General features: G+C 37.7%; 1 protein-coding gene across 3 annotated transcripts; it reads left to right on the forward strand.

Annotated features, from left to right (window-relative positions):
• Positions 1 to 44: 44 nt before the first annotated feature.
• LYAR (Ly1 antibody reactive) lies at positions 45 to 10,523 on the forward strand. Of its 3 annotated transcripts, none has more exons than XM_055795753.1 (9): positions 45 to 125; positions 379 to 693; positions 1,676 to 1,790; positions 3,762 to 3,869; positions 5,233 to 5,316; positions 7,243 to 7,579; positions 7,849 to 7,950; positions 8,835 to 8,920; positions 9,232 to 10,523. In XM_055795753.1, exons 2-9 carry the CDS (start codon positions 572 to 574, stop codon positions 9,364 to 9,366), a joined length of 1,089 nt encoding a protein of 362 aa, XP_055651728.1. In that variant the 5' UTR covers positions 45 to 125; positions 379 to 571; the 3' UTR covers positions 9,367 to 10,523. The 3 variants fall into 3 exon arrangements, with proteins under 3 accessions (XP_055651728.1, XP_055651729.1, XP_005243141.1); XM_055795754.1 differs by having other exon boundaries at positions 102 to 116; XM_005243084.4 differs by lacking the exon at positions 45 to 125 and having other exon boundaries at positions 171 to 693.
• The last annotated feature ends 3,150 nt before the right edge of the window (positions 10,524 to 13,673 follow it).

Below are 13,673 nucleotides of genomic sequence, written 5' to 3' on the forward strand. Positions count from 1 at the left end.
GCGGGGCGGTGGCCGCGCAGGCGCAGAGCGGCGGGGAGGGCCGGGACGGGGAGGAGGGGGCAGGGCAGGGCAGGGCAGGGCGGCTGCACGTGTCGCCGTCGGAGGCGGCGGTGGAGGTGCGGGCGGTAGGTACCGGCAGGGGGGAGGGTGCGGGGACGCGGAGCGGAGGGGGTGGGCCGGCCTTCCCGCCCCCTGCGGCCGCCTCCGGGTTCCGCACAGCGGCGCCGCTGGCCTGGCCCCAGCGCAGGCGGGCCTGCTGCGGGGAGCCGCGAACCGCCGGCTGCGGAGCGAGGCGGAGGGGTAGGGGGCGTTGGTGGTGCCGGGGGTGCTGGTGTCCCCCGTGCTGAAGGTGTCGAGCGAAGTGAGTTTTCCCTTCAGGACTTTCACACGCGCGCAGTCAAGCAGCTTCGCTTTCCTGCCGGTGGGCGCGCAGCTGCGTTGCTTTGGGGCCATCCCAGCGCTTCTTTCCAGCTGTAAGTGTAGGATCAACCCGTGTATGCCGAGGGCTGTGCTCGTGTGGGGAGGAAGACGGTTGTACCCGCTGCCCAGGAGCTGCTGACTGCTCGGCGACATGGTCGTGTTCACGTGCAGTGCGTGTGGGGAATCTGTGAAGAAAGCACAAGTTGAGAAACATGTGAACATCTGCAGAAACTGCCAGTGCCTTTCCTGCATGGATTGTGGCAAGGATTTCTGGTAGGTAAAGGATGGAAAACGGCCTTGCTCGCTCTGCACTGGTTGTCACAAATACAAATATACGTTTTCTATAGTATATTAGAATTAAATTTTCAATTTCTGAATAATTCATATTTGTATTTCAAACTTATGCACGTTTTTATATAATTTCAGGCTTAATCATCCAGATTTGAACCACAAGGACAGCTAAACCACACAGTAAACAGAGTTGCAATCTTTTATTTTCTCGATCTAAGTGACAGTGCTTTCAGCATCCGATCATTGACTGTTACTTGCTCTGCTGCTGCAGGGAGAGTGAGATTGGCAGTAACGTCAAAAGTTCTGAATTTGGTTGTCACTTTTCAGATTAAAGCAGTGCTACGCTCTGCTTTGAAATATAAATGTATGAATTTGCATAAGATAATAAGATTGTCCTTAAATAATGGCTATATTTCTCAATGCTTCACTGACAAAAGATTAAGGTATATATTCATTCCTTTTCAGGGGCACTTACGAATTGGTCATACTACGCTACCACGTTTGTGTATCTATATTTAGGAATTAGGTTTCTGTGAACATTTTTAACCTGCTTTTCTAATTGTAAAACATGTCAATGTGAGTAGTAAAATACAGAGGTGCTTTAAGAATTGTGCATACGTTATACATATACAAATGTGCTTAAGTTAGAGTCATTAAGAAAAGCAGCAGTATACTGAAGACTTGGGTCTGATTTTGCAAGTCAGAAATTATTACTGAGGGCTATAGCATGACAGAAATGTCAGCAGTCTTACAAGCATGTACTTCAAACACGTCAAGCTTTACTTATGTAGGTGTTGACAGTATTGAGGTTTAAATGATAAATGCTAAATGATAATGCTAAATGATAAATGCTAAATGATAAATGATAAATCTGTTACTTTAGTTTGTGGATTAGGTAGAGTCTTGTGTAGTTGAAAGGACTGAACACTTTTGTGAATGACAGTTAAAAATCTCTCATGTCCAGGGGTGACGATTATAAGGAACATGTGAAGTGTGTAAGTGAGGACCAGAAATACGGTGGGAAAGACTTTGAAGCCAAAACTACCAAAGGAGATGCTAAACAACAGGAGTGGATTCAGGTAAGGTTTGTACTGTATGTATGTTATTGTATTGTATTGTATGATAAATAACTATTGTTTATAATTGTTAAAGACACAGGAGAAGCTATACTGGAGCAAAGCAGGGGTTGATTTTTCCCAATACCCCCAGCTTGCTTTTGGCAGTTCCTTGTTAGGTATATTGCTTATTGTGGTAAGAAATGCATTTTTTGTTTTGAATCTCTGTCTTACTAGTTTGATTTAATGTTCCCTAGTTCTTGCATACAAAGAGGCATTGATCGTTGTCAGCCCTCTTCATGCCACATACGCTTTTGTAGACCTTCGCCAGGCATCCCTTCCCATCTCTTTGTCTCTGTTCCAGGCTGAGAAGTCCTACCCTGCTCAGTTGTTCTTCATATGTAGATTGTATCTTTGGTCCTCTGAAGTCTTCCCAGTTCTGCTGTATCCTTGTGAAATGAGGTTACAAGGACTACATACAGTGTTTAAGATGCAGATGAACCATATATTTAGTCTGTGTCATAATGATGTTTTCTGTGTTCTTTATTCCTTTATTACTGATTTTTTTCAGTTGATCTGCTGTTTTTGACGGCTGCTGATCATTGTGCTGGTATTTTCATGGAATTGGCTATTTTAACCCCAAGATCTTGTGTCTAAACTCCAGTGATCAACTTAAAGCCTGCCATTTTAGGATTGCTTTTCCTATGCATGCTGCTTTACATGAATTTTTGTTGAATGTAATTCATCTTTTTATTACCTAGTCGCTCATTCTTTCAAGATCTTTCTGGAATTATTCACAGTCCTCATACTGAATAGCTTCATATCACCAGGAAAATTTTCCTGCCCTCTTTTCAGATATTTTATAAATATGTTGAACAGCAGAGGTTCCAGCATGGATGGAAATGTCTCCTACCCTTTCTGTCCTACCCTTCGGGTAGTTACATATCTAATGCAAGAACCTCTTATGACTATTAGTTTCCTTTAAATGTTTTGGGAAAGAACTGTCAGGTTTTTAAAATCCCATTAGATCACATTTATCCATGGATTTGTTGATTTCTATCACGTGTAGAACACAATCTAACAAAGTACTAAGCTACGTATGTATTCAAGGCATACAAATCATACCTTTGAAGTCAACAGATCAGTGTCCTTGAGAGTGAACATTGTTTGAGCATGTTGTTCAAAGGCAGTATGATATGAATGCTATTGTTTATGAAAATTGTTAGCCTTCCTCAATACTTTCTACACAGAAGGTTGAGGAATTATTACAGAGCATCCTTTTCTGGTAGTCTTAACAGATCCACAAAACCTTTCAGTAATTATGTTTTCAGAAGTACAGGAAGGCTCTCCAGCATCCAGTGGCTACATTTTTAAATAATGAGAAGCTCAGAGCCTTTTTTCCCCTCCACATGCAGCAGTGCTGTTCAATTAACTGCTGTAAGGCCCAAGCCTAACTTCATCTGTGCTGTTCTGCTGGCACATCTAGCATAGGAATAGGCCTGAGCTGTTTTACAGGGATTAATGGTTGTTGAAGCTGGCACTACTGCCAAAAGAGATGCATGTCGAACTGTGGCCTCAAACTTAGCCTAATTTTCACAATTAACTCCAGAAGTTTGCAAAAACCAACCAGCTGGCAATTGCTTTGCTTAATGCAGGTCTTCTTCATGCTGCAGTGATTCCCTATGTGATACAGTTACTTTATTTTTAAATGTTTATATTACAGGTTGTAACTTGTACATCAGAAACCATTGGTGAGCAGTCCTGCTTGCCTATACATAACATTTTATATAGATAACTTTGACGCATCTTATGATATATGATAAAACTAAAGGTTAGTGTTTTCCGCACGTGTATTGAACAGTTCTTTCGAGCAGGGTATCCTGTTTATGGGTACTGGGTTATTTCTGTCCAGTGTGTTTCCAACTTGCCTACCTTGCATGTCTCATTCGATCATTATGCTCCTTTGCTGATTTAGTTGTGTTTTTCTTCATTCAGAAAATTCATGAAATAATGAAGAAGCCAAACATAAGCCCCAAAGTGCGGAACATTATGGAGCAGATGCGTGTCTTTGATAATATTCCAAGAAAAAAAGTAAAGTTTCAGGTGTGTTCTAATAGAGATTTGTAGTAATCCATGCAGTGAGTTTAAAAATAGACTTTCTTAGTGAGTGTCACTCTCTTTTTTACAAAGGTGGGACAAATTGCTTATTTGGGCATTGGTAAATTGATGGCGTAATAGGTGAGTTTCAAATAGGCAATGATTGTAAAATACATCTCCTTGCTGCTTTAATTAGGTATAAGCCAAAGTCTCACCATTCAAGCTTAATCTCCATGCATTAGCTTGTTCTTTTTTTTAAATACCTTTCTTCTTTTCTATTTGCAATTTCTATTGAATCTCCAAATGCTTAGACATAATTTTAAAGGATTCTTGTATCTGTGGCTTTGTGTTTTTCCTCGTAAAGGCACGATACTGTTTTGAGAGTTTTCCTGTTGCTCAGTACTCTTGACAGAATCTCCCACACTGCGTGCTGCACTAAACTTTGCATCACAGCCAAATCAAATCCTAAATGTTTCATGTGGTATCAGTAAAGAATTACTGGCAAACTGGCCTTTCTCCCCACCCAGCAGCCTCTGATCATGGTTGCTTCCAAAGCACTCAAATAAAACCTAATGGAGCTGCAGTGAAGTTGCTGCTAGTGAGCTGTAGGTTAGAATACTCTTCTACAGAATTAATGTTCTAAGCAGGGGAAGTGATGTTGTCAAGAAGCCTTTCTCTTTGATAAGATATGTTGCAGTGTAAGATCAAAAGTTTTTGCAGTTCATTGTCCCAGTTTACAAGTGCAGCTTTCCTGAGATTTTCATTGCAATGGAAAAATCTTTATATTAGGTTTTACTTGGAATTCCACACTCGTGAAAGTTGATATGTTGCTGACAGTGCGAGCATATTATAAGTAGACATTTAATGCTTTGTTTTAATTTTTAGCAGGGACTCCTGCAATAGCCCCAGCAACTTTCAAATGTTTGCATTGAGATAGTCGTTTGAATTGTACTTTTCTGTAATAAACTAAGGTATCCATTTAGGAGCATCACCATCTGTCCAGCGCACAAATAAGTAAGATCAGATCCTAACGCTTGTAACTCGTGAGAACTGTCAGAAGGTTTGGTAGAACATTGTTAACATAACCAGCTGTATAAAAGCTTGAGGATTATCTTTTCTATATATTTAGCTTTTCTGGATTACTATTGGTGAAGCAATTGAGAGGCATGGTATAGCCTCATAACAGCACAGAGGCATTATGCAAAACAATTTAGCATGGAAGTTTAAAAGATCTCATAGAAAGTAAATGCCTAACCAGATCTTAAACAGAAGTGATTAGATTCTTAAATAAAAACAACAACCAAATACATGGTAATAAAAAAGTCAGAGGTGCACCTTTTCAGTTACGGGTGTTTTTTTTCCTGCACAGAATTGGATGAAGAACAGTTTGAGAATTACTGACAGCATTTTGCAAGACCAGGTGTGGGATATTTTCTCTGAAGCAACCAGAAATGTAAGTTAAGTTAGAGGTACAATATTGTACAACAGGAATGCAGTCAAAAGTGCTATAAGGGAAACCTTTCAGACTCTCTTTGTAGATGTTAGCAGAAATATTGTCTCACGTTGTTCCAGTGGATACTGTTACAATGTAATTTCCAAGACAATTGCTAATTTGTAGAGCATATTGTTCCTGAAGTATTTGTGCATACTGGGCAAGTAGGTTGTGATTAAAAACATGGACACAGTGACATGATTGTGACACAGTAATGAGAAGGCTAATTTAACTTTATTCTATGCTATTAGTACAAAGGGAAAGGAAAACCACCAATTTTATCTTCGGTTCCAGTCTTTTACCACATGCCAAGAAGGAATAACACAATGTCTTTCTAGAACTTTATTGGCCTCAGATTTACGTGTAGTGGAGTTGGAAAATAACAGCACCTAGTTTACTTATTTTATTAGTGGAGAGAGACGAGATCCTCCAGTTTCTGGTGCAAATTCCTCCCACTTCTGTGTCCAAATTGTGAATTTACACTGACCTTTTTTTCTCAGTGGCTAATTCTGTGCTATTTCAGGGCTAGCTTAACAAGTTTTGGTAGGGTGGTGTTTTGATTGTTTGTTGACATGTATTGCTGCTACTAGAAAGCTGTTGTAGAAGCTTACTTCACTGTCGATGTAAAGATGTTCTCCCAGCTCCCCCCAACTTCTTCTGAGTCTGCATGCCTTTGACATTAATGCCTTGTTGATTATGCTTTATGTTCCTGACTTGATGATTCCAGTTAAATCTATTTGTAGTTTTTCTGAAGAATCCATATATAAGAGCCAGGAAGGAAGGAAAGACATTTCTTTAAAGGATAGGAACATAACATAAACTCTGGGCAGTGAGTTGCAAGGACATGTCTTGCTGAAACATTAATTCTGAGTTAGCACAACTTCACTGAAGTCTTAAGCAGTTTTGTCTGGATTTAAACTCATTTAAAAAAAAAAATCTTGAATCTGAACAATTATTTTATTTAGACACAAGTAAACGATTTACATTTTTCACAGAATATAGCATTAAAGCAAAATATGTAACACAACTTTCTTGCTCAGATCATTTCAATACACCTTTAAGAGGTCTTAGAAACATCTCAAAATACACTCAGGGTGTATTTTCTGAAATGTATATACTCAAAGGAATTTCTTAAGTGGACTTCATATTTAATTGAAATTGAATTGAAATTACTCTTTACAAAACCAAGTTAGTATTAAGTTGCTTGTATAAACATGTATTCTCTTTCTAAATAGCCACATTAATATTTCAGTAATTGTATTTCACTTGTAATTATTAAAGTTTAATTTAAACATAAAAATGTTCATTAGTATATGAATTCTGCTACAAGAAAATTCTTATAAGCCCAGGAACATTAAAAGAAAACCAGATGTGTTAAGGTGAGAAAAGTACAATTAAAACAACCAGCAGTGCCTTTGTTGACATCATGCAATAATAGTTTGTTGTCCCAGACATATCCCAAGACAGGGAAATGCATGGTACAGCTAAGATTATTTATTACTCAGGGCCTGTATATTTGGGAATAGGTTCTGGATCTTGCTGTAATATACTGTATTTTTGTCTACGTAAATTGAAGAGTTCTCTCCCTTAATTTAATTACATTTAGAAAATATGTTAAAAAACACATAAAGATTTCATATAGAAATTACATATGCTTTAAGACAACATTTCTTCTGTGATGTTAAGGTAATTAGCATTTAGGCTGATAAGTTAAAAGAAGAATCAGCCATGCTATGTAGTGCTGTTTCTCAGGTAATTGGTGTCACCACATGTAAGCAGTTTAATTGAATTCAGGATATTTGTGTTCTTCATGAATAATGTAGTAGAGAAAAGCTGTAACGTCAAAAAAGGCATGTAAAATGATTATTATCTGTCTTTAAACAAAAGATTTCAAGTGAGAAAGAACGAGACAAACCACAACTGAAGGAAGAGGGGCAGTCTACAGACACTAGGGAAAAAACAGTGGAGGAAGAAAATGGAACTACAGATGATAAAATTGAGAGGAAAAAGAATAAGAGAGAACGAAAAGAAGAGAGACAAAAGAACAAAAAGAAGGAGAAAAAGGACTTGAAATTAGAAAACCAGTCAGAAATAAAAAGGAGTAAAAAGTCCAAGAAAGGAAAGGAGAGCTTGGAGAATGAATTTGAATTAAATGGAAATGGCCATCAGAGTGAAATAGAAGAGGAATCAAATGTAAAGAAACGCAAATGTAAACACACAGAAGGTATCTATCCTACACCTTATATTCTTGTTTGTTTTCAAGATGTTTTTTCTCAACACCTTAAAGTTCAATAATCTACCTAAGTAGAATTTTTTTAGTAAGTTACATAGACAAAGTAGATTATTTTTAACACTGTGGTTGCAGAGTCCTTATATAAAATCTGAACCTCTTAGCAACTATAAACTCATGTTACAAGAATTAAGTCACATCAGACTAGTTTTATAGTTTAGTTTTGTAATGTTTTGTGTATGTTTATCCAATTCCATCTGTAGAGGAGCCTCACAGAGAAATGACAAAGAGAATGAAAACTGAAAACATTTCAGAAGGCATGGAAGCAGAAAACACCAATGGCAATGAAGAAAATGTGGGAACAGGTAAAGGTATTCTTAAAGGGGGAGTTTATATAATTACAAACCGATTCTGCGAAAGACAGGGCAGAATGTAAATATAGTGCTTTTGCAGCAAGCCATGAAATCAGTTGTGCCTCAGTATACATATAGATTTGGATATTCAGTATACCTGTGTGTTCCATAGTAAGTGGCCTGTGCTAGAGTTGACATTTGATGTTGATCTAATTCTCTTACTTGTTGCTTCTGCTGTGCTGGCAGCCTTTGGCTATGCTTGCTTCCACTGGGCAACGAGGAGTTTGGCATGTTTGTTTCACAGCAGCAGGTCTCTTTCCTGCTGCCACCCACATTAACCAACATAGAGGAAAAAGGGTAACAGCTCTGTTGCATCTGTTTGTATCTATTCTATCCCTGTTTTTCCTCAGTGAATTATAAATTGGTCTTTAGTTGTGTTGGACGTTAGTTTATGCTTACATAAACATGCCTATCATCTGACACACTTACTTTGAACATACAGATTGTTTATTTGGAAACTAGGGGTTAATGACCTCTGAAGTGGGTACTGTGTGAAATCAACTACCTGTGCTCCAAGGGTGAGGAGACACATCTTCCCAACTATTGCTGTATTAGTAAGAGTGGATGCTTAATAGCCGAAGCACAGAAGTAAAAGCAATCCTGGCCCTAGTTGTTAGAGTGGTATGTTGGTTCTTCATGTCTATGCTATTACAATCTTCAAAAACAGCCTTTATGCTTAAGACACCCTGCTGTTGTAGGGTCAGTAAGGTAACAACTGTTGTGGTAGCTGAACTGGTTCCAAAATTAGGAGATTGAAGAAGGCTGGTTCCTACTAGAGAAAAAAACTGGAAATACCTAATTTTACTAATGATGTTGTGCACCTAATTTTTTTCTAGGTAAATTCAACTGGAAGGGAACCATCAAAGCAGTTCTGAAACAGGCTCCAGACAATGAAATTTCAATTAAAAAACTCAGAAAAAAGGTAATGTACAATATGTTTTTTAATCTCCTTTGATCTTGTGAATTTCTTTCTGTAATGCTTAAATTCATAAAATCCCGCCCACATAAGCAAAGAAGTTTGACATTTAACAGAGTATCAGTTGACAGAATGTCAACTGAGGGACACATTCTTTATTGCTTACTGGACTACGGAAGAAATACAGTGCTAGTTCTGCAAAGGAATAATAGCGTAATAGATTCCATGCTATTTTTATAATACAGTGATGCGAATGTGTTATTTCTTAAAGTGGAATATCTTTACTAACTCAAAATTGTTCCTCTGTCTTTGTGCAGGTTATAGCTCAGTATTACGCAGTAGCTGGTGAATGTCACAAATCAGAAGAGGATATTCTTGTCATATTTAATAAGAAAGTGAACAACAATCCCAAATTTAAAGTTTTAAAGGACAAAGTTAAACTCCTGAAATAAGAGTTTCCATACTTTTTTAACTTTTGCATTTTAATCTTGCTGACTGAGTCAAATTCTTCTGTCAGCTGCACAAATATAATGTATTGGTCTCAATTTACATTGTATATTTGAGAGCAGAATTTAACTTTTAAGACTGGATTCCTCCTCTCTTTCTAGATTTATTACAGAACATTTTCAGATATTTTATTTTTTGATTTTATGGAAAATGTATATTTTTGGTACAAGTTTTAAGAGGCATTGAAAATAATTGCTGCCTACTGTATTAAAATTCTTCCAGTAATGGGTATAATGTATAGGCATGAATGTTTTAGAGGACCTGGATTGTGTGGCTTTTTGCAGAAACTATTGTAAGAGCAAATAGGATTTTCATATTCAAAAACCCACTGTGGAATATATGTTTTGTTATGCTAAAATTCAAAATGGTATGACTGATAGCCCCTATATGCACTATATTTCAGGCTTTAATAACCTGTTAATTCTGTGATGTAAAATGCTTAATTAAAGTGTGTCAAGTTTGTGTATTGCACATTCAGTGAAAATCTAAAGACCAAGTTGCCGGTATATGTATAGCTACTAAATGTTTTAATTAGTAATGCAACTGACTTCAATGTAAGTAGTCTCATGGACTAAAAATTGACTAATGAAATAAGTTACTTTAAAACACAACCTTAAATATAATAAATCTTGCCGCTTTATGATTGCATAATAAAGCCACCAATTACACAAAATTTGAAGAGGTTGTTATATTGCAGTCACCAAAACAATTTAGGCAGGCCAGAAATCTTACATGTATGTAAGAGACAGAATTCCCTGGGGAAAGTTACTTGGAAGTTTATAGGGTTTTAATCAAATGCGAAATACTTTGATAGGGAGTTCCTACCATGAAGTGATCTGTTAAAAACAGTGGTAGAAAGCTGGTGAAGATTTCTTGCAGTTTATGGTATGGTATGGTGTTTTGAAAACTGCATAGCGATTTCCAGCAGATACACTTTCATAAAACTCCATAATGAAAATATCTGAATTTAAAGAAATACTGAATATATTAAAAGTATAAATATGAAAAAATTAACTGTCTGATACACTGGGTCCAGTTTTTCTGAGTACATATTTGTCTTGTTTACTATAAAATTTGCAATAAAAATACCTAACAAATGTAAGATCTCTTCAGTAAGTGTGGTTAATTTATGAAAATGGCTTTGGAGATAAATAGAATAAAATTTATTTACAGACATGGGGAAACTTTGACAAGTTGTTTGAACACATTTTAAAAGCTTCAATTTCTTTTTTGTTTGTTTTGGATTTAGGAAAGGACATAAAAGAGAAATTAATACAGCGCAGTTAATCTTTAACTGAATTTATTTTACAACGAACATTGTTACATTAAGATTCTAAAGTTTTGTTACAGTAATTGTTAGAGGATTTAATTTTTCTTTTGTTTAGAATTAATTCTAAATTCTCCTATTCTCTTACATTTTTCATCTTCCCTTGTTGTTGACTATAGCATGTGTTTGACACATGTATAGAAACACTTACTGAACTTCTGCTCATGATACCCCAAGTTACAGATGCAGTCAGCAGCTGCTGCAGTTGTGGCAGCTAATTCTGTGCCATGCCTCCATCCTCTTCTTCCTACCCTCAGACTAAGGTCTAACCTCTTTCTATCCTACACATCAAAATGCCAATCCCATGTCCACAAGTCAGGATTGTCTTCCAGCTCTCTGCCTCTGCTCTTGTCAGCCAGCTGGTTCCAGCTGCCTTGTAGGTGCATACCTGGTAGCTCAGGTCGCTTTCTGAGCTGGGCAGCAGAAGCTCGCTCTGGCTGCACTACTGGCCGTGCTGTTGTCGGCAGCCTGCATTACTCACATGTTTCTTCAACAAAGGCCTACTATTTTCTTGATGTGCTTATGAACTCCTCCACTGCATTTCCTCTTTCAAACTGGTCAGGGCAATATGGCTTGTTTATGCTATGCATTTAAAAATAAATATTCCCTGCAAATTCTTACTTCGGAGTATTGCAAGTTATCTTCTACAGCTTGGGAGAATGTCGGTTTCTGCTCATGAAAAGCACCGGCATTTTCTAATCTACAGACAAAAGAAGCTGATCAGTATTAGGTGGAAACAAGGAGTCTACAAGAACCTCTGAAGCTGTGCAACAGTTGTTTTTCTTCAGTCTAACAGATAACCAGATACTTAACTTGGGTCCTGTCATTGCAGAATTCTGGTGTCTGACACTCGGGGTTTACTTCAGTGATTACTGAATGAAGCGAAGCAGCAGACTAAATGTCCAGAAACACCATGCATCAGTTTAAAGCTGAAAATAAGGAATATCAAATCAAGAATATGCAGATGAGTTATCTGAGTAGGATTTATTTGACCTTACCATTCTTTCCTGCAGTAACTGTTGTGATTCTTAATGGTTCAAACACCTGACTTCCCCTGTGCATTGCCACAGCTGAGCTAGTAGTGCCTATGTGGGGTATTAAATACGACTTTTGCATCTTACTTTTCCCCTTTCTGTGTAAAGGACAAGGTAACACCACCTGCCATTCAGTTGTTTCCTAATTATTTGGTCGACATGGATCAAATTAACACCTCTTTATTGATGGTCACTAGTGGGAGTCTATTATGAATAAGTCCTGTTACAACTACAGTATTACCTCATTATACACCATTAAAGTAGTATTACCTTTTCCTAGTCTGTTGGCAGAAGGAAGGGGCAGGGGGAGCAGTATGTTTTGTAGGTATATTTTTCTTTCTGAATGTTCCTAAAAGTACTGTAGTATGTAGGTGAGTCTATGCTTCTAACTATAGATGACTTCCAAGTGCTATTGAAGTCAATGCATAGTCTGCATTTTTCACATGCAGCTCTCCAGTCAAAAAAACCCACAACTAACCTCTGTGGTTTTTCATTAGACAATTAACAGATTGCTCAGAGGACTGGAACTGGCTTTTCCACTTGGAACTGATTTGAGCTTTAATTTATTGCTTGCAACTAATGACATCTTGATCAGACTGAAGTTACCCCATTCTTTAAAACTACCAGTTTAGTGGTAATTGTATCAGAGGGAGGCATAATCCCTTGGAGACCATTCAGACTATTTCAAGACAGAAGAACAGTAAAACTATCTAATTTATATTTGGCGATTAATCAGCATTTTTACCAGTATTTTTTTAAATCCCATGGATCTGTTGCACCTGGATCAAGTTATGTACTTTTGATGCTCTTTTTTTTTTTTTTTTTTAAGTGGGAGGGAGTACAACCTTCCAGTTTAACCAAATGCAAGAGGGCAACAGTATTAAATTACTGAGCTGCACTCAGAGAGCATGTAATGTTTACAAATTATTATTCCAGACAGTGTAAGACAACAGCAAGGCACAATCCACAGTGGTAATGTGGAAATTTGCCAAGCATCTGCTTGCAGTTTAATTAATATATTCATTAAGCATTATTATGTGATTCTGGCTTCTAGGTCAGTTGATTAATTTGATTGAACAGTTCTTAAGTCCTCATTTGAGTGACTGGGGTCTGTCACCTTCAAGAACAAATACCAGGACTAACATCCACCTATGCATGCATGTATTTGAAGAAGGAAGACCAATTGCTGTGGTTCTGGTTGTTCTGCGTACGCTGATCACATGACTGCCATCCCTCCCTTTTGGTCTATCTCTCATCATCAAAATCGACTACTGCAAGCAGTTGCCATTGATGCCATGTTTGATGCCCATGGAAATTTAGCTGACATGATCCACAACTGATGTTTTAAATACATTTGACAAGAGGCATACAATGAACCAGAAAGTTCATCATCTTTGATCTAGGCTCTCAGCAACAAAGTCAATTAGGGTTATGTGTGGCCAGGAAAGTTGCGGGTGCCTTCATCCAGCACACTACTGACCTCCTGCTAAAAAACATATATAGTACAGAATATTTAAAATAATGTCATGACACTACTAAATAGCCCTTTATTGCATCCTTTTATCTGACAGAACAGCTATGGTATTGGAGTTTCTTTCAACAGCATGCCAGTTGTACTGGGTCTATGTTGCCATAGAGGACTTCCTTCTACTGAACCACTGTGTTCACTTCTTGTAGCATTTGGTCATGAAGCCATCAAAATCACGCCAGAGTAGTGACTTCAGTTGTGTACACGGGGAGATCCTGCAAAATCTAGTGTACATTGCAGTCATATCACTAAAAAAAATTCCAAACCCAAACACAAATCCAATTGCAAACCAGAGACCACTGAACTGTTGCAGACCCTCAAAACCAAAATTACTTTTTTACAGTATGTCCGTTCTTTAGTATC

Source organism: Falco peregrinus, chromosome 2 (genome assembly GCF_023634155.1).
Source record: "Falco peregrinus isolate bFalPer1 chromosome 2, bFalPer1.pri, whole genome shotgun sequence".
Lineage (NCBI taxonomy): Eukaryota > Metazoa > Chordata > Aves > Falconiformes > Falconidae > Falco > Falco peregrinus.

Bases quoted from the DNA above. Each gene is read 5' to 3' on its own strand.
- LYAR (XM_055795753.1), top strand. From the start codon at position 572: ATGGTCGTGTTCACGTGCAGTGCGTGTGGGGAATCTGTGAAGAAAGCA. The intron at 694-1,675 runs GTAGGTAAAGGA...TCTCATGTCCAG, and splicing joins GATTGTGGCAAGGATTTCTG to GGGTGACGATTATAAGGAAC. The intron at 7,580-7,848 runs GTATCTATCCTA...TTCCATCTGTAG, and splicing joins CAAATGTAAACACACAGAAG to AGGAGCCTCACAGAGAAATG.